The 20274-nt window shown below is 42.3% G+C and overlaps 1 protein-coding gene across 4 annotated transcripts in view; it reads left to right on the top strand.

Moving 5' to 3' along the window:
- Positions 1-1005: 1005 nt before the first annotated feature.
- Positions 1006-20274, top strand: part of LOC118793962 (casein kinase I) — a 31524-nt gene continuing 12255 nt past the window's right edge. For 3 of the 4 annotated variants that reach the window (XM_036552081.1, XM_036552080.1, XM_036552079.1), the window contains exon 1: positions 1006-1478. In XM_036552081.1, the coding sequence (XP_036407974.1) occupies positions 1403-1478 (76 nt within the window). In that variant the 5' untranslated portion in view covers positions 1006-1402. Of the gene's footprint in view, positions 1479-7431; positions 8021-20274 lie in introns of all 4 variants that reach the window. The other variant, XM_036552082.1, reaches the window with a different exon arrangement.

The raw sequence follows: 20274 nt of genomic DNA on the forward strand, positions 1-20274 counted from the left end.
CTTCTATCTATCCCTGCTCTACCTACCTGACTGAACTCATCAGTGGCACTTTTGATTAGCTGAACACACCTGATTTAGTCAAGCAGGAAGGATACATAGAAGATATGCAGGACAGTGTGCCTCCAGGAGCAGGGTTGGGAAACACGGATCTACAGCTCTCCTTGTTATTGTTTGTGGTTGAGTTCCGAGGTGGTTACGTCACACTGGTGTCGGAAGTGAAATTCCCAATTCATTTTAGTCATTTTTTTAAAACGCACTTTTAAAGTAGTTCTAGTGATTTATGGCTTACCATCGATTTCCGAACTATATATTGTGATCCCAACTTGCGACTTAGATTTTTATTTTAATTGTTTCGAGCTAAATCTTACGTAATTGAATTTTTTATCTTATGTTCTAGTACAACCACGGGCTAAAAACTACACGTCCCTTGAAACCACGGTGCTTTCTCATTCTCGCTCTCCGGCCTTGCTGTGGCTAATTATCTCTATCAGCCATCGCTATAGCAGCTTGCAAGCTCGTCTTTAGCGGTCATCGCTATCAGCAATACGAAGCTCATCGTTAGCAGCAATGGTGTCGTTTAGCCAAGTCTTAAAATATCGAAACATTTCATGAGTCCAAATATATCCTCACATCGAACAGGTTAATTCAGGAAATTCCCAGCTCCTGAAATGAATCCGAACTTGAGTAAAGATGGATAGTGTGCGAAGCCCATTGTAATTTTCCATAGGGAATTTACTTCCGACACCAACGAAGAACCAGTGATGACGTACCCACCTCGGTATTCTATAGAAAAATGTCCGAATATTAAGATTTAAGCCATAAATCACTAGAAGTACTTTAAAAGTGCGTTTTAAAAAATGTCTATGACTAAAATTAATGGGAAATTTCACTTCCCACACCAGTGTGACGTAGCCACCTCGGACCTCGCCGGGCCCAAACCCCTCCCCTTTTGCGGGTTCTGACGGAAGTGACGTCACGGCACGTAGCCAGATTGTCTCGCAAGGAAGGAAGGAGGGGGCACAGAGAATAAGGAAGCAAGTGATGGAAGATGAAATTCATTAAAATCCGGCTCCATCCTTTCATCATTTTAGATTAATGCCATCCAGAACAACGAGAACAGAACCTTCATAACTTCAGCTACAATACAAGCCCCATATTGTGATATTCTGAAAATCTGACTGTTAGATAAGGGACGGTGAAAGTTGGATTAGAGGAGAGGAACAGTATTTAATCTTGGATAACCGGAGTGAGAACGACGAAACGGACGTTTATCGTGGAGATTAGGGTTTCGCTGGTAATAACAAATAGAAACTACAGGGTATCTGTATAAAATACTGTCCATATTTTTTTTAATTAACGGGGAGACAGCTAGCTTGTCAGCTAGCTAAATAAATTTTAAATAATGGAACTAAGAGTTGGAAACCGATACAGACTGGGCAGAAAAATTGGAAGTGGATCTTTTGGAGATATTTATTTGGGTAAGTATAAAACACAGTAAATTGAAAGTAAGCTATCTGAAATCGAGACGGCTAGCAAATATTCCTTATTGCATTTCACACGAACAGGAGGGAGACGAGCTACTGCGATCTAGTTGGTTATCTTGGCAAAGTCCATTGCGTTAGAACTAGCTATCATTAGACTACGCAAGTGTTCGTTTTTCGCACCCAGAAGTTATCAAATTGGCATACGTTATCCTCGATAGTTTATTTCTTGGAGGCTAATGAGACTAGTTAAAGCTATGGTAATTGACATCATGTCTCAATAGACCTGTCCAAACGCTATCCCTTGTAGCTTACTAGCTATGACAGCTCGCAAGCAGCTGGCAAGCTAACGCAAAGACCTTTTGCTAGTGAGCTACACTAGGTGTTAACTGTACTTAAGTGTTGTAGTTTGCAAAGCTATCTAACTGGCTTGGTTTTCCGTCGTTTACCTATGGGTAATATGGGTAGATGGCTAGAGCAGCTAATCAACTAAGTTATGTCGGTCTCGGTAGCTTCTCTCACTGGCTGAATAAAAAGAGTGATCTACCTTTTATGATTAGGTTATCAGTTTTGATTTGTGTTCAGTATGACATAACTAGCCGTCGGTGTAGTTCCTAGTTCTACTGATAACTGTTAGTAAAATGTGACTGTAACCAGATCAGCAACACTGTAGTAGGGAAGAGCTAACGTCATTATATTAGGAAGGGAAACTTCGCAATCGAAGAGCATCTCCTTTTTTTACCTGTTAGTTAGCCGTTTGATTTGTTGCAAGCCTCTAACTAGTTTCTTTGATGAACTTGATTGTTAGCTAGGTGAGAAGTACAATGCTGTTAAAAAGCTTTTTATCCTCGCTGTACAGTGGCTGGCGAAACTAGAAAGGGCCGACATTTTTAGCTGGCCAGCTAGGTGGAGAGAACCGAAATATGACAAAGTCTATCAGTTGTGAATTTTGGGTATCGTGGTATCTACAAGAGTGATGTGTTTGATCTTATCCCTCTTGAAACAATCGCCTCCGAGAGTACACAATGGGTAGGCCAAGTCTCCAAGTAATTGCATTGTAGCTATTTGTATCCGTTTACGACCACTGTGAGCTTAGTCATGCTTCTGTCTGGTCTTTTTTGAGTTTCTTTCTATAATGCTGTTTGTTATAATTTAGATCTGCGGCTATCTGGCTCCGAATATTAGCAAGCTTTAAAAAGCTCTGCTAGTTTGTTTACGGCCAGTCGGAAAGCCTTAGTCAGGACGCTCAGTGAAAGACAATAGGTTGTGCGTTTGGACAATGATAAATGTGTAATCTGTTAGCCGACAGATAATTGGTTGTGTGTTTGCTCACATTAGTTCATTCATACGTCTTTTGGACAAGGAAATGCATGATTGAAAAGTTTGCATTGCTTTCGTGTACAATTGTTTGATCTTAATTGCTGTACAGGCAGAATTCAATGTAACCGACTCGCTAGGTACTGATATATAATCTTTGGAATGTAACATTGCCAGAGAGTGTCACAAGCCTGCAAGTTTCCACCTGGGAGCATAAGTCATGTTTTTCTGTTTTCATAATTTAATGTAAAGATAATGTAAAACATTGCTGCTTACATTCCAAAATGGATCTGTTCGAACAAGGTTAAATAGCAAATTGCATATCTTGTTCCAGATATGCATGAGTGACAGCACTTCATTTGAATGCAGTAGGTGGGGTGGGGTGAGGTTGATGCCTGGGTAGGAGACCATAAAGAAAAATGAGGTTTTCTAGGGCTGTTTTCACACTTGGTCCCTTTTGCTGGTCCGAACTCGAGTGCGATTATTCTCCCCGCCCCACCTTGCTGGTCTCCGTTCACATTACATTTTTGGGTTGCGAACCCTGGTCCATAAGGAATGTGCAGCTTTTATTTACCAATGTCGCTAGGCAACGACGTAAAAGGGAGGCAAAATGGAAAGCCACACAGTTTTCTTATTCATCTTTTTGTTAATATGGTGTCAGCACCAAAATAACCGTGTTTGGCATTTTCACTATGCCATAAACAGGGTTGGGAGGGTTACTTTAAAAATGCATTCTGATGCAATTACTAATTACCTGTTTAAAATGTAGTCAGTAACCTAATCCAGGTATCACAATATTGAAGTAACTTAACTTGATTATTTTCGGTTACTTGTGGATTGCCTCAATACCAAATATGACTAATGTTAATTTGGTAGCTAGCTAGCTAACAAAATAAAGTTGTTAGAACAGGTTGCTTGCAGTGTCTGTGGTAAAATGAAGTATTTGGTCAGAAGAGACGTGATGAGGCTGTATTACAGCCATGCATTGCTTAACGTCCAGGGTACGATCTGTGAAATAGGACGTTGTGCGAACACCATACTATATACTTTGCAAACCTATATGGAGGAGGCACGAGATTGGATGCTGCTGCCTACGAGTCAAAGCATACACTGTTATACGGTAAACTTTTAAATTGTAATTATGCAAAGTTCACATTAAAATGATAGCACAGTGCAGTACATACGTAAGACATTAGCATAGGCGTTTATTGTGACTATCAAGACATAGGCTATGTATATGGTATACTATGTACTGTACCATTATATGCCTGGCAGCGCAATCACTTTATTTCCATGAGCCATGATACATGTGTTGCGTGCGAGAAGCATTGCCTTCACTACATCCAGTTATGTCTGCTACGTCCCGTTCTGCGATTGGGATTTTTAAACTTTATTATAACTGTATGGGGCTATGGATGTATATGTGAACGGGCATTGTCCAAACGGACGTTTAGCGGCGCATGACTGTAGTTTGATAGCTAGCTAGATAACTATTAGTAATATGACAGTTGAGCAAAGTGTGTGAAAGCCAAATTAGCTAGCAAGCTGTCTAGCGTCCTACATTGTTTTTTTAAATTGTAGTTTGCTATCTGTGTGTTTGTTTGTAAGGTGACATTTGTATTTTTAAGTTGAATGTGCAAGTAGCTAGCTAGATAATTTGGCTTTCACGCACTTTACTAACTACCAATCCAATACAGCTTTATCATGTCTCTTCTGAACAAATAGTTAAGTTTAACATTCGTACTGCAAGCCAAAATATTGACTTCTGATCTTAATTGCCGCTAGCTAGCTAGCAACTTAACGTTAGTTAAGCTTATTCCAGTCTGGGGCTTGTCCCGCTGTCTGAGAGTGATCTGAGCTGCTCAAATAAGGAGGTTTTTGTGGAGACGGGCAGCAATGCAAAATGAATTTGCCGCTTTGCTTGCAGAGCATACGCACATACCCTCAAGGTGAGCGAAGTGTGGCTACCTGCAATTATTTCCTGAATAGTTTTTAGATGCGACAAGCGTGAATTTCCACGTAGCTGTCCTATAGTCACTATTTTTAAGATTGTTAGCGTTTTTGAAAATTGCATGTTAATTAATAATTTAAGGGTGATTTATTCATTGTAGGAGAATTTTGATCCATCTGCGGTCTACTTGTGTGGTGGGAACATGTTTTGATCAGCTGGATGGATGGTTTTAGATTGGATAGCTTTCACAACAAATGCGAACCACACTGAAGTTCAGGTGAACCGTACCCAAGACCCCGTTTTCTGGAGGACTTGGGTACGGTCCCTTGGTGTGCACCCAAGTTCGGAAAACGGCTTTCACGTCAACAAAAGGAACCAAACGAACGGCTCAAGCAGGCTCGGGTCTGCACCAAAAGCTCTACTGTGAAAGCACCCTAAAATGAAAAAATGTACAGACCTAAACATTTCCATAACTTGTGTTAGCAGTCGCCTGGGCTACAAGTGCAAAGGGAAGCTCCACTGTAATCTGTCAGTGTCCCTGCCCTAAATGAATACAATGTGTCTTGTGTTGTGGGGCAGTCCTGATTGATTGGCCTTATGGAGAGTGACTAGATTTGGCCACTATCTTCATTGATGGGCGGCAGCGCATGCTTGATTGTTATATAGTGCCATTAATCATCCTAGCCCAAAATTAGTCATACCCATGCCAAATTTTGATTTATAGTGAATTTTTATATGACCAGTAGGTTTCATCTGGCTGGAAATGACATAAACAAGTGACAAAAGACGATAAAACATTGTGTTAGAGATGTTAGCGATACATTTTAACTATTTCTGTTTTTTTTTTTTACATTTTTACCAATAATGCCATGTTCAAAATTATTCATACCCCTTGAAATTGCCACACATTTTTTGAGAAAATGCAAGCTTCTATACTATTCCAAATGGTCCTGGTAATTTCTACCATGTTCTACAGCATTCTGATCAACTATAAATCGGGAACAGCTGATGCAGTAGTTTTGTAGTCAGTTACTAGTCAATTGCAAGTCATGGCTAAAACCAAAGACCTTAGTGAGGACCTCCAGTTGCACATTGTGGCTGCTCACAAGACAGGGAAAGGCTATAAAGTCATATCCAAGTGTTTTCAAGTGACAGCGCCCACAGTGTAAAGCATAATCAAAAAGTACAAGGAGTTTCACACTGGTGAAAAAAGGGTGTGGTAGGAAGCCAAAAGTGATCCCCGCGCTGGCAAGAATGGCAGTGCAAGAGGCTAAGAAGAATCCAAGGGTCACCACCAAGGCCATCCTGATGAATCTGAGCAATTCTGGTACCAACATCTCAAGGCAGACACTCCAGTGGACACTGCACAAGGCTGGTCTCCATTGACACTGACCAAGGAGGTCTACACTTCTCCAAGACAGGCACACAGAAGCTCGCCTAGCCTTTGCAAAAGCTGGACAAAGAAGAAAGCTTTTGGTCATCAATTCTGTGGTTGGATGAGATGAAAATGGAGCTGTTTGGTCACAGGGGCGTGGCTTTCGTTTGGCGAAAGAAAGGAGAAGCATTCAACCGCAAGAACATCATCCCCACGGTCAAGCATGGTGGTGGGAATGTAATGCTTTGGGGGTGTTTTTCAGCCAATGGGCCAGGCAACCTTGTCAAAGTAAACAGCATCATGAGAAAAGAGGACTACATTAAGATTCTGGAGGAAAACATCAGGCAGTCTGCTGAACAACTTGGCCACGGGCAGCATTGGACCTTCCAACAAGACAGTGATCCGAAACATACAGCCAAAGTGGTCAAGAAATGGTTAACAGAAAACAATATCGACATTTTTGAGTGGCCCAGCCAGAGTCCAGACCTGAATCCCATCAAGAATCTGTGGAGGGTTCTAAAGACCAGAGTGATGGCAAGGAAGCCTTCCAATCTCAGACCTGGAGATCGTCGCAAAAGAGGAGTGGTCCAAAATCCCAGTGGAGACATGCAAAAAGCTTGTTAGCAATTATAAGAACCGTTTGATTGCTGTGATGGCAAATAAAGGCTTTGCCACTGATTACTGAGAAAGGGTATGAATAATTTTGGACATGGCATTTTTCATAAAAAAGTAAAAAAAAAAACTGAAATAATAAAACATGTTTCATTTATATCTCTAGCACTGTGTCTTACCATCTTTTGTCACATCCTTATGTCATTTCCAGCCAGAAGAAACCTATTGGTCAAATAAAAATTCAGTGTAAATCAAAATTTGGCATGGGTATGAATAATTTTGGGCTTAACTGTAGGTCGTATGTGTCCATACACAGGGTTCCCATAGATCCTTAAAAATCTTAAAAGGCATTTAATTCTAAAAATAAGGCCTTAATTGGTATTAAAATGTCTTAAATCAAATAGTTTTTTTCTGACATTGCAATTTAAAATCTCAAAATAATTGGTAGCATCTATTTTTTAAAATAATTTACCGAATGCCTCTCGCATTAACATCACGCAGATCAGAATAGCGGAACCAACAACACTCATATTTTGTTTGCGGCTGGGATGCTCTGAGCAGATGCACTGTCTGCAAGCTCGCGACGACATAGGGAAGTACAAATTCAATGAAAATTGGCTATTCAACTAAGATTTCGTGGCATGGCTGAAACTGGTACCAGGCAATGTATACGAGACACGGTGTATTTTGTGCAGGAAGTGTGTCAAACTCGGCACGATGGGAATCAAGGCAGTGGAATCCCCCATGCAGAGTGAGAAACACAAAACTGCCAAGTCAACCCGCCAACAGACACCAGGTATTTCCCAGTTCTGTTCTACCCTCTTCTCCAACACGCTTCCACCCCCATCTCTGATACCAGCGCCACGGCAAGCAGCAACAGATCTCCGGACAACATTCAGGTTTACGCCTACGCTAAATGCAGAGGTACTGTGGTGTCTGAACACAGTGACAAAACACCAATCATACAAGTCAAATAAGGGAGTAGGAGACTTATTCCACACAGTGTTCCCGGACTCTGAAATTTGCCACACTTTTGCATGCAGTTCCGACAAGACAGGCTACATCAGCAAGTTTGGATTAGCCCCGTACATCTCAGATCAGCTTGTTGCGGATGCTAACAAGGACGCATTTGTTTTAATGTTTGAGAGCCTCAACCAAACCACGAAAACCAAACAAGTGGATCTGCATGTACGCTATTGGTGCGAAGATCATGTCCACAACAGATATTTGGGATCGCAGTTCATGGGACATGGAGCAGCTGAGGATGTACTGCACCACTTCAAAGTAAGTAGCCAGCATGAATTGATGTTTAAAGTAGGCATTTAGACTACATCAAAGCCACAGGCCAAGCTGGTAATAAGAGCTCAGAATGAAACATGACATATGGAGTGATTTAAGTGACACATTATTATTGGCTTTGTATTTGTATATTTTGAATATGCATTAAATGCAAACCGGCATGAAAGCACATAACAAATATGCATATTCAGTTGCATAAACAAACGCCAAGCATGCTGTGTTACTGTTAACAGTAACTTTAGCTTGTTTCTGCTTTAGCTTCATGCTAAAGGCTGTAGCGCTGTTAGTGTTAGCTCAGCCGGCTGACTGAGCATTAGCTGTGCTGTGTTAGACCCCAAGCATGCTCCCTCCCTGGCTCATAAACAGCCTATCATATCCCTTGATAATGGAGCGTGCTTCATGAATCATTGTAGGGACCTGGATGGGCGTAAGCTGCTGTTCGTCTCCATGGATGGACCAAACATCAATTGGAAGTTCTGGCGCTGCTGCAGCAAGAACAGGCAGAGCAGTATGGGGGGAGGCTCAACTGATTGTGGTGGGAAGCTGTGGCCTCCACACCTTACATAATGCTTGCAAAGCTGGCTTCACCAGGTGGCAACTGGAGAAGGTTTTGAGGGCCATGCATACACTCTTCCATACGCCGGCAAGGAGGGAGGACTTCATGGTTCTTAGCAAATCCACAAAATTTCCACTTCCATTCTGTGGCCCCCGGTGGCTTGAAAACCTACCAGCTGTGGAGAGGGCTGTAGAGGTGTGGCCTTCAGTGACCATGTACATGGATGCAGTCAGGACAAAGAAGCTACCAAATCCAGGAACATTATCTTTTGACAACCTCGAAGCGGCAAAACTAGCAAAACTCTACTTCTACATGTCTGTCACCAGGACTTTCAGTCCTTTCTTGACCACATACCAGGCAGATTAGCCAGTGGTGCCGTTCCTTGCAAACTATTTGGCAGAGTTGATGAAGGTAATTATAGTACTGTACAGTTGGTTATGGCCATTTTATGTTCATTGATTATACTTCTGATTATGTGTATATTATTATGACATAACATAAGTCATGTTAAAAAAATCTGCAAAAAGAAAACCAAGAACAGTGTTCCTAATATTTTGTCTAATGAGTATGGTTGGAATTATTTGGGTTACATTTTTAGTTCACGGTGTGTTCTGAGGCGTTTCATCAAGAGTCCTCCAGTCCATCAGTCCACTCCAGTTGGTCAGACTGGATGTTGGTGACAAAAAGAACTGGGTCCATCCTAAGGAAGTGAACGGCTTGGTTGCAGAATCAGCCCTGAGGGTAGTGTATCTTTCAGATTATTATCAGGATGCAGAAAATGGATTTATTAGTTGTAATATATGTCATTCTCATTATCCCCACCAGGAACATCACAGACAGAAAAAGATAGAACTCACAGTCCTAGAGTTTAGGAGGGACTGCATCAAGGTGATGTCAACCATCCTTCAGAAAGTGCAGGACAAGAGCCCCTTAAAATATCCCACTGTGAGGCAGGTGACCTGTTTGGACCCTAGAAAGGTATCTGATCCGGACTGGTGCTAGGGCAAGATGAGGAATCTCGTCCAGAGGTTTCTGCAAGATAAGCAGGTGTCAGGAGGTGTCTCTGCTGGTAGGAGAAAATAGCAGTTTCAGCAAAGTTTTTTTTTCTTGCATTCATTACAATATGTGTCTCCAAATGTAAAAGAAGCCAAGAGTGATAGCATCTCAAAAAGTGTTAGGTATCCAGACAGTGCATATTATTGCTTTGAATTTTTTTAGGTTCTTACCTAGTACTTAGTGTGACGAAAATAAAGCCTTTATATTTTTTATTAGTTTTTGTCTGTTCCTTTGTATTGTTTGTTGCAAGTGACGTGATTACCCAACAGTTTTGTGATTTCTTATCTGTTGAGGCTAGAAATGACTGGATGTCTTCCGGCATCAAGCTTTCCTGAGCTAACAGTATTCTGAGCTATGGGAGTTTTGTAAGAAGCTTCTTCTCCTGTCTCATGGCCAGGCAACAGTGGAGAGAGGCTTCTCAATAAACAAAGAGGTGGAAACTTGCAACATGCAGGAAGACGCGATGGTCACCCAGTGGCTGATCTGTGACTATGTCACCGTCTGTGGGGGGGTCCTCAAGGTCCCTATCACTAAGGAGCTGCTGTCCTCAGTTGCATCAGCTAGGTCTAGGTACAGGATGTACATAGATGAGGAGAAGCGAAAGAAAGTGACTGAAATCCTGAAACGCAACCAAAGGGCAGTTGCGGAATGCATCAAGGAGCTTTTGAAGAAAAAATCTCTGAGGTGGCCAGCATTCTGCAGGATGATGCCGATCAGCTCACCACACAAGCTGAGGGAAAGGCTGGCACTAGGCCTGCACGATATGAAGAAAATCTGCAATGTGCGATAACATTGTTCAATATTGCGACGACGATATGAATTGCAGTAAATGAACAAATAAAAAAGTTACCCTTTTTTCAACATTTGAAGTAGATCATCAGACCAAAACAGTCATGTTTTTTGTTACAATAAACATTTGGGCAAAATTGTCCCTAACCCTAACCTAATTGATTTTGTTTTTTTCTTCAATTTTGGTTATTGTAAAGTTGGTCTTAAATTTCATTCTGAGTGGCATTTAAAAAGTCTTAAATCTAACTTGCCTTAAGCTGTAGGAACCCTGAATACAGAAACATAGGTCCTGAGTCTGGGTTTAGGCAGAGTGTTGGAGTTTTTGATTAACGTGCTCAGAAACTTCCACAGGAATGGAGTCTGATAACTGACAATAATGATAATAATAGTTATTATAATAATTATTATAATAACTATTATTATAATGATGATAATGGTCTTGTGGACAGGCTTCAGTTGGGCATGTAAGGTCAGAGGTTTGGACTGGCGTTTGGCATGGCAGCCGTGTCTCACCTGCCTGTGATGTGTCTGAACACACCCAATGGCGCTCCCCTTCGCTGCAGCCCCTGCAAAGAGTTTGGAAACAGCTTGCTCAACAGTCGGTTGTGTACCCCTCCTCTTTCAGCTGGCACCCCCCTTTCCAGCAGCTGCTTGGTCCCTTTTATCATGCTGCAAGTTTTATAGTGTTTGAGTCAGGTTTTCATAACGCCTTTCATAAGGCCTATTTTACTGATGATAGAACCCTGAACTTGTGAGGTCCCATCTGCTGAAATGGGGGTAGTCAAAAGTCTGGTAGTTTGCAGAATGCAGAATGTTCCAGGGGCCATTCCAGGGATGGCATGGCCAATGAGAGTTTAGACTGTGATGTAGACATCACTGTGGTGTGTGAGCACAGTAAATTGTGGTGAAGCAGGTGATACTGTGCCAGAGAGGAGACCGTGTATGCCATTCAGAGAGGGGCTGGACCATAGCAGCAAGAAGGAATCTCTGAGGGCTCAAATCACCCCCCCCATCCCTCCCCCCCAGATGTTCACTCACGAAATGTTAGCATGATGAGTAGGCAGCTTTGTCTGTTTTGACGTCAATAAGGAGAGGTGTTGCATGATAACTTGCTGTCTCCAATGTTGCGCACCGTCCACTCTACCAGGAAATTACGCAAGCACACATATGTGCTCACAATGTAAGTGAGGCTGGTTTGACTAAGGATGAAGGGTGTAATGTGGAGGATGAATCTGATCATTTAAAGTTGGGTTTGCTGCATTGACTGGGTTTAGCCAGCTGAAAAAGAACTCTGCTTGGCTGTCTGCTCTTTACTAATAAAGTTTTTTCTTTGGCTCTTAAACTGGAGAGGTGATTAAACTGGGTGTAGTATCTTTCCATTGAGAAGGCTTCTCTGTGGAATTTCTTGCAAATTCCCTCCCACAGGCCGTCACGTGCGTGTGCAAGTGAGCGAGTCAATCAGGGCAAGGTCACAGTACAGGTTAGCTGTGGGCACACTATTGACTTCTGTAAAGAATTATTGGTAACCTGTGGCCATCATGTAGAGGCTTCCAGGGACATTCCCATTACCTGAGAAGCTGCTAGTGCTGCAATCTTGCATGTCATTGGTGCAAGAACCTTTATTGTTGTGTGGCTTATAATTAGGAGCCAAGCACCGAAGGTGCTGGAACCCTATTGTAATTGTTAGTTTTCTTATTATTATACATCTGCCATGGGAGTCTATAGCAGCCCATAGATCCGTTTATACACTTTTTATGAAATTTGGCACACTCACAGAGGACAGTCCCAGCTGTCCACTCACCAATTTTGGGTTCAGTCAATCAAGCCCTCTAGCACCACCATTAGGTCAAAGTTCAGCTGACATTTTTAGCCATAACTTCTGACCCTGTTGGAGTTTTTTCAAAATCCTTTTTTCCTAGATTCCTTAAGTCAAGCCGAGACCAACGCAGGTAGTGAGGCCATATCTAAGCAGTGCTTTTGTGTACTGACACCAAATTGTTTGGTGTCTCTGTTTGCGACTATGCCCTGAGGGTGCCCAAGTGTTTTAGTGATGTTTGACCACTAGGTGGCGCTATAAAACATATTGCATATAATTTGTATTATATTTATATTTTAATATATCTTTTGAACTGCATGGCCTAAAATCATAATTCTTTCTTCTGATTCCCTCAGTCATGCCAAGTTAAGCACACGTAATGGTTTCAATGTCTGCCTAATTGCAAAACAGGCCCTCATTGTGCTTGCTCCCTGTATTGCTGCTTGCAGCTATATTTAATCTTTAATCTTCTTCTGGACTAAATCGAAATACAGCCTAAACCATTCAAGCTGCAGACACAAAACCGATGCCAAATCGACCGGCTTGTTCACCATTGATGTGCATGTACTTTTATATTTGTATTAATTGTTATACTTTGAAAGATATTTTTAATCACTTAAGAATTTACTCCCTTTATAAAGTATAGGAGTGAACAGCGGGAGGATTTCACTCCTGGCTTTTTTTTTACACAGCCGTATCTCCTTGAATTGTGGCTCTACAGGCATAAATTATACAGAATGTAGGAAAATTCATGCAGATTCTGTGAACAGTTTTTGAGTTATGAGCCTAAATAGTTGCAGAGTTCAGCCGCTGCTCTAAGTCACATGCCCACATTCCTTTGTCTCAGGCAGAGCACTGCCCCAGACAGAGGGAGGTGGTATAAGAAGGCACATGGCAACTCCAATAGTAATATTAACCCTTTCACGTGTATGGGCAGTAGTGCAAACTGGCGACCACACCTTACATTTACATTTACATTACATTCTTCAAGAAGTGCACACAAATCTAGTTTGAAAGTGATGGTGTGCAGGCACAGGATCGGAATGTATCACTTTTGCAGAGCTGATTATCCAAGTGAGCAGAAATGGCTGCTATTGTTTGGGATGTGCTAGCTGAAAAATTTATCACAATAAAATGTTTCATATCAGTCGATATTGATAATTATTTATAATTTTTATGATCTATTTTTAATAATTACCAGGAGAAAAATTTTTACTTTACCACTTTATTTATCAAGGCACACAGGTAATATTTTTACACAAATAAACATAAATAAGGCTAAAGGAATGATCTCACCTTAATACACATCAAATAAAGAAAGCGAGTAAAATCAACTTTGAGGTAAACTGACCTAACATCAATAAATAAACATAAAAAGCCTCTTGAACTTTGCACACATTTTGTAACATATTATTTACAATGTAAACGTGTTTTGTAAACGTAGAAAATAAAAGTAAATTTTGAGGTAGATCAACCTAACAACATAAAAACCTCTAAAACTTAGTAAACAAAATGAGATAAAACGTAAACTGTAACTTACAAAATCAAATTCAACTTTGAGGTAGAGTGACCTAGTATCAAGATGTAAATAACTATTTTAAAAGACAATAAGTACCCAGTACACAAAAAAATGTTGTGAAACAACTCATGTACTATTCACAATCATACTTGGCTTCATTTCAAATATCAAGCAAGGAAGACTCTCTCTCTGGTTTTAACGCTTCCCTGGTACATGTGACGACATTACCCTCTTTACTAAAGATTCTTTCGGAGGGGGTGCTGGTGGCCGGGATGCACAAGTATTTCTTTGCAAGTTGCAGTCATGTAGCCTCCACCACTCCGGGGGTTCAGACTCACTGTCTGCATCAGGAGATATCAGGTAGCTTTCCAGAGGCAAGGCATCTGCATCGGTAGCCATGTCGAGCAGGTCATCATTTACATTTACATTTACATTTATTGATTTAGCAGATGCTTTTATCCAAAGTGACATACAAAAGTGCATATAGTGGGCAGACAGGCACAAGAGCAAGATGTGTATAGGCCATACAATGCAGATAGTGCTAAAGCTGAGCACAAGGTCGGTGTAGCGAGCCAGAACTAATGATCTAGGATTACATATATCGAATACAATCACAGGGACAGTAAAGTACCGCTATACTACCTAGGCAAAATGTGGACAATACAAGGTAAGAGATAAAACTAGAAGTACAAGTCAGGAATCTAAGATTACAAGGTCAAAGTTACAAGGTCAAAAAATGGCAAGGGCGTCAGTCCAGGTAGAGTCTGAAGAGGTGTGTCTTCAGTCCACGTCTGAAGGGTTGGAGTGAGGTTGTTGTTCTCAGGGTGGTGGGGAGTTCATTCCACCATTGGGGGTGATGATGGAAAAGCCTCGTTGTGAGGAGCGTGAGCCTTTCATTCTGTTTATGGGAGGAGCGAGGTGTCCGGATGTAGCGTAGGGTCGGATGAGGTCCTGGAGGTAGGTCGGGGCAGTCTTTCTTGCAGCAGAAAAGGTGAGAGACAAGGTTTTGCAGCGGATCCTGGCTGAGATTGGGAGCCAGTGGAGGGATCTCAGTAGGGGCGTGATGGTGGAGAACTTGGGGAGATTGTAGATCAGCCTAGCGGCTGCATTTTGGATGGGCTGCAGCGGCTGAATGGCGCAGGCTGGGAGGCCTGCAAGGAGGGCGTTGCAGTAGTCCAAGCGGGAGAGCATGGTGGCCTGGACAAGCAGCCTGGTGGAGTAGGTGGTCAAAAAAGGGCGGATCCTCCTGATGTTGAAGAGGAGGAATTGACAGGAGCATGTTGTCTGGGAGATGAAGTCGGTGAAGTCCAGCCTGTTGTCGAGTGTGACTCCCAGGCTCTTCACAGATGTGGAGGAAGTTACTGTGGTGCTGTTGACTGTAACCGAAAGCTCTTGAGGAGGAGAGGGCTTCGCCAGGATGAACAACAGATCAGTCTTGTCCAGGTTGAGCTTGAGGTGGTTAAAGGCCATCCATCTGGAGATGTCAACCAGGCATGCAGAGATCTTTTCGTTGACCTGGGGGGTGGAGGGAGGAAAAGAAATGATTAGTTGAGTGTCATCAGCATAGCAGTGATAGGAGAAACCATGACTAATGACTGAACCGAGTTGGTGTAGATGGAGGAGAGGTCCCAATACAGAGCCCTGGGGGACGCCTGTAACGAGGGGAGTGGGTGTGGAGGTGTAGCCTTTCCAGTAGACCTGGGATGATCCACCGGTCAGGTAGGACCTGAACCAGGAAAAGGCGGTCACAGAGATGCCAATTTCAGAGAGCTTGGCGATGAACAGCTGGTGATTGACGGTTTCAAACACAGCGGAGAGGTCGAGGAGGATTAGGACCGAAGGCAGGTTGGAGGCTCTAGCTGTGTGGAGGGCCTCTGTCACTGCCAGAAGTGCCATTTCAGTTGAGTGCCCGAGTCTGAACCCAGGCTGGTGGGGATCCAGGAGGTTGTGCTTTTGGAGAAAGGGAGACATCAGACATCAGGAGTCATCAGTGACCTGATCTGCATAGTTTTCATCGAGGTATGCCATGATTTTGGTCTTTAACTCTTTTGTGAACTGAATGTCCCACTCTGTAACATTCAGTAATTTTGTCCTGAACAGCTGGAGCACAGGCTTCACATATGACAGTGTCACGTATGACTCCCCAGAAAGGGAGTCTGTGAACTCCAGGAGAGGACTTAATGCTTCATGCATGGACTCTAGGACATCAATGTCCTGCCATGTTGGCACCAGGTGTCAGGTCTTTCTGTCTGAAGTCAGGACTTGAGCGATGGCCTTTTCTTGCTCCAGGACTCTTGCCACCATCTTCTGGCGTGAGCCCCACCTGGTTTGTGACTCTGTAACAAGCTGGTGTTTGGGGAGATTGAGCTGTTCCTGAGCTGCTGCCAGATCTCTCTTTTTTTCCCCAAGAATATGAAAATGCTGCCACCACTTTCTTACACACGCCAACGACCCTTTCCATTCTTGTCCTTCCCTGCTGCACCTGAAAAAAGACAGAAAATCAGCAGTATAAGCAACTGTAAAAAGATACAGCAAGGTAATGCTATAAATCATTGTGATAAAAATACATAAGTAATCCTGAAATAATAGCTGCTTTACAAAATATTATATACAATAATAGATGTGTTAGAGTGAAACCTCGCATTAAAAAACAAATTAATATTCATTTACCATTTCAGTTTTATGATTAAAAAGTTATATTCTTAATTCCAATAATAAATGTAAGTACTTGCAAATTTGTTGTGTGTCTATTTTTCTTAGTTGTGATTTTGTGATTGTCTTTGAAAATATTCATATTATTGCTAATAACACAACCCAGGAAACTGTGGATGACTATGAAACTGCTAAATGCCAACGCTACTCACCAATAGCTGAATGCAAGCGGTGGCCAAAACATTGCAGCCGAGTCCAGTTAAGTGTAGTGGCTTTCACTATATTCACCCCGCTGTCAGTGGTGATGCACACCTGTTTGTTTTCATTCAGGCCCCATGGGACCAGTGCATCAGTCAAGCCTTGTGCAATCAATTCCCCTGTGTGGTCCTCTGGAAAATATGCTGTTTCCAAGCATTTACTCTTCAGACCCCATTCGCTGTCTATGAAATGAAGAGTCAAGCTAATACACAGCTCACATGTGCGACTCGACAGATGTCAGAGGTTGTGGTAAAGTAGGAGACTGATAAAAGCTCTTTTTACACTCTGAATAAAGTTGGGGAAGCGCTGTCTTTGAAAATTGCTTGTGACCTGGGACAACATAGCGGGAGTCAACCACGCTGAGGAGCTTTCTGAAGCCAGACTTTTCAACCACGCTGAGTGGTAGCATATCCTTAGCAATGTAGTATGCTGCTACGTGGGTTATGTCCTTGTACCATTTGGATGTTTTGTCATTGTTATTGTTGCTGAGTACTTCTCCATCGTGGACTGCCTGCGGGTTGTTTCTTGAGATGTAGCAGATGTTCTGATATCTAAAAAAAAAAAACTGCCATACTGGCAAGCTGACCTGTCCTTTTTTATCAACAATTTCCTCACAGTCTGCACTCATTTTCTCACTCCACGCTGTTTCTGTTGTGTCATGTGTCAATGGTGCAACTGAACATTACACCTGTTAAATGATTGGCTTTTTGCGTGTCACTCGTAGCACGCTCCATTATCAAGGGATGTGATAGGCTGTTTATGAGCCAGGGAGGGAGCACGCTTGGGGTTTGTCAGGGTTTCTGCGGGTCCTTAAAATGTCTTAAATACGGTTTTGACAGGTCTGAGAAATTGATTGGATTATGAAGTTAACAATACTTTCGTTAACGTGGTGTCTGGCAGTAAAAAGGCAGGTGCTTACATTCACACAGAACGTGATCCACACTGGCCAGTCAGAGGATTGGTCAGGTGTGCCCACACTCGTGTGTAAGCGCTGTCACGGCGAACCTAGACTTGTAAGCAGACATTCAGAGCAGGAGTAGCACGGGGCACCCATTTGCATGCCGTTACCCTGATTCTCATGTGTGTATGTGTGTATGTGTCCATGTGCGTGTTATTTGGACCGTATGGCCATAACATCTTTAGCTCGAATGCAGTGAATGAGGTGTTGGACCTAATGGATTTTTCATTGTTTTCTAAGTCTCTCCTTTTGAGTAGCTGTGTTGCTTGGCAGTTTGGGAAGTAGCTTGTAACCACAAGCTTTGTTTGAATATTGTGAGTAGCACTACTGCTGTAGCAAGGTGAAGTGAATGTCCAGTTGTGTAAGTGAAAGTCCAATGTACATTGCCCTCTGTGCGAGAGTTGCTAGGAGTGTCTGGGCCAGACTCCACAGGTAGACTAAAACTGGCTTCACGCGGGACCCAGCAGGCATAATGTATCATTGACTGCAAGGCACTGCTGACGCCAGACTGTTACATTGGCTTCATTAGTGTTCTGCATGCAGAGGGGAGCAATGAAAGCTGCTATGCTTAATCTCCTCTGAAAGGGTGGCTAGCTGCACAAGTCTCTCTCTCTTTACCACCACCTTTCAGGAGGTGGTAAAACAGGCGGTATGTCATCATCTCTGTCCACCTCTCATGTTGACCATTAATTTAGTGCACTGTGGTTGCTTTGAGTTTTGTCAGCCATGAAGTCCAGTGCCACATGGTGACAGACTGCATGATCAGATGGCCTCTGTTACTCTAACAGCATGCAAATTTTCAGTGTCTGCTTCTGCTTACTGTCATTGGCAAGAAGAGTGACAGTTTTGCGTTTTCTTGCTAAGGGAGATATAAATTGCCTTAAGTCATAGTAATTTAAATCCTGTTATGTATTGTTAGTTTCCAGGTTTGAATATCAAATTGGTATTTATAGACTCCTGCGTAGGGTATACGATTGGTATCTACCGGACCGAATTGCAACGCAGATTTTGGTCCCTCATTTCGGTGCCACTTAAATGCCCGAGTCAGCTGTCGATTGAAATATTTGCCCTCTGGTGCTCTGAAACGGACGATACAGTACTGTCACTGTTATTTAATGTTAATTGTAGTTGGGTTAGGTTTTATTTATTATGTGAATTTGTTAAGTAAATTTTCTAAGTGTTTTGTATTTACTTACTATATCAGTGCGTATATATATATATAAGTATACTTTACTCCTTTCGCACATACGGTCACACCGGTGTGATTTGCCATTTAGTGCGTATGCTAAAACTGGTGCGATTAGAACACTAGATTGGAAAAATTCTAGCTAATTTTAGCTTTGAGGAAACAGCGATTTAACATTAAAAATATAGTAAATGCTAACTGAAAACTATGAGAAGCTTAATAACGCCAATGAAAACAACGACTCATGTAACGTAACATGCACCCTACACAGCATAAAAATGTTACATGCAAAAAAGTTATACTATTAACAGTTGATATATTGTTCAATTTCAAGTTCAAATTTGCCTTAGCAATAAAAAAGCCGTTCTTTAATGTCGTTGACCGTCATTTTGTGCTTTTCTTTTTTAAGTATCGGTTCAGGCTCCGTTTAGTCACCGGTGCCGTTTTAAAAGTATCGCTTTATCACTGGTATCGAAAAAAAACCAAAACGATACCCAACACTACTCCTGAGTAGCTCAGTGGCTGAGCTCAGTGGCTTTGAGTGCAGACTGACCTCTATGGCCTGGGTTCAATCCCAGTCACATCATCAGCCGAAGTTGACCTGGAGCACATTGCACCAGAGGAAACTGGCTTTGTTCCGCCGGGGATAGGGGTGAGGATGTCGACAGGGGTTACTCATCTTGCCACTCTCGGACGCTCTGACTTAGACACCCACACATTGCCAGTACGTGGCATGTGAGTGTGTCAGAGGATTGCACCCCCCAACTCCTGCATGAGCACAATGGTCGTTACAGAGAGATGACTGTCCTGATGGCTATCCCAAGAGAGGGTCGCATGTAGGGAAAAGGCATTGAAAATATTATATTTATAAAATATTTTTAAAAATATTTAAAATATTTTTTGCCAAAGCAACTGTCATCAGGTAACTATTTTTGTATGTCTCCAGCTCACTCAAACCTGTTTCATTGAAGTAAGTATGCTGCCATAGTGGCTGAAACAGACTTCTCCAAGCAGAGAAAAAGGAGTTCCCTTCCTCAAAAACATTCTGCTCGGCACAGCTCTGCTCATCCCGAGAGGGATGTGAACATATGGAAAAAAGGTCAGCAACAGGTCATCAGCCCAGACAAAATCATTTTTTTCCTGTTTCCATTACATAACACTCTAGGAGGTTGGAAGAGTTGTTATTCCTTTGGCTGGAGCTTTGGCTGGTGGGCGACACTGAATGGTCGGTTTCTGAGCTGCGATCACTCTACACAGATTAGCGTTCAAATGGTCATTAATTAACAAAGCACAGGCGCAAATCCAATTATGTTTTTTCTTGTCAGTGTTCATAGAGGAAAGCTTAAGAACCTGTAAGGAAATGGATATTCCTAAAATGGAACATTAAAAGTCTGGAGTGAGTGGGGTTCGATCCTAGGTTTGGGGACAGAAGATCAGGGTTCGGTTATC

This window comes from Megalops cyprinoides, chromosome 19 (genome assembly GCF_013368585.1).
Source record: "Megalops cyprinoides isolate fMegCyp1 chromosome 19, fMegCyp1.pri, whole genome shotgun sequence".
NCBI lineage: Eukaryota > Metazoa > Chordata > Actinopteri > Elopiformes > Megalopidae > Megalops > Megalops cyprinoides.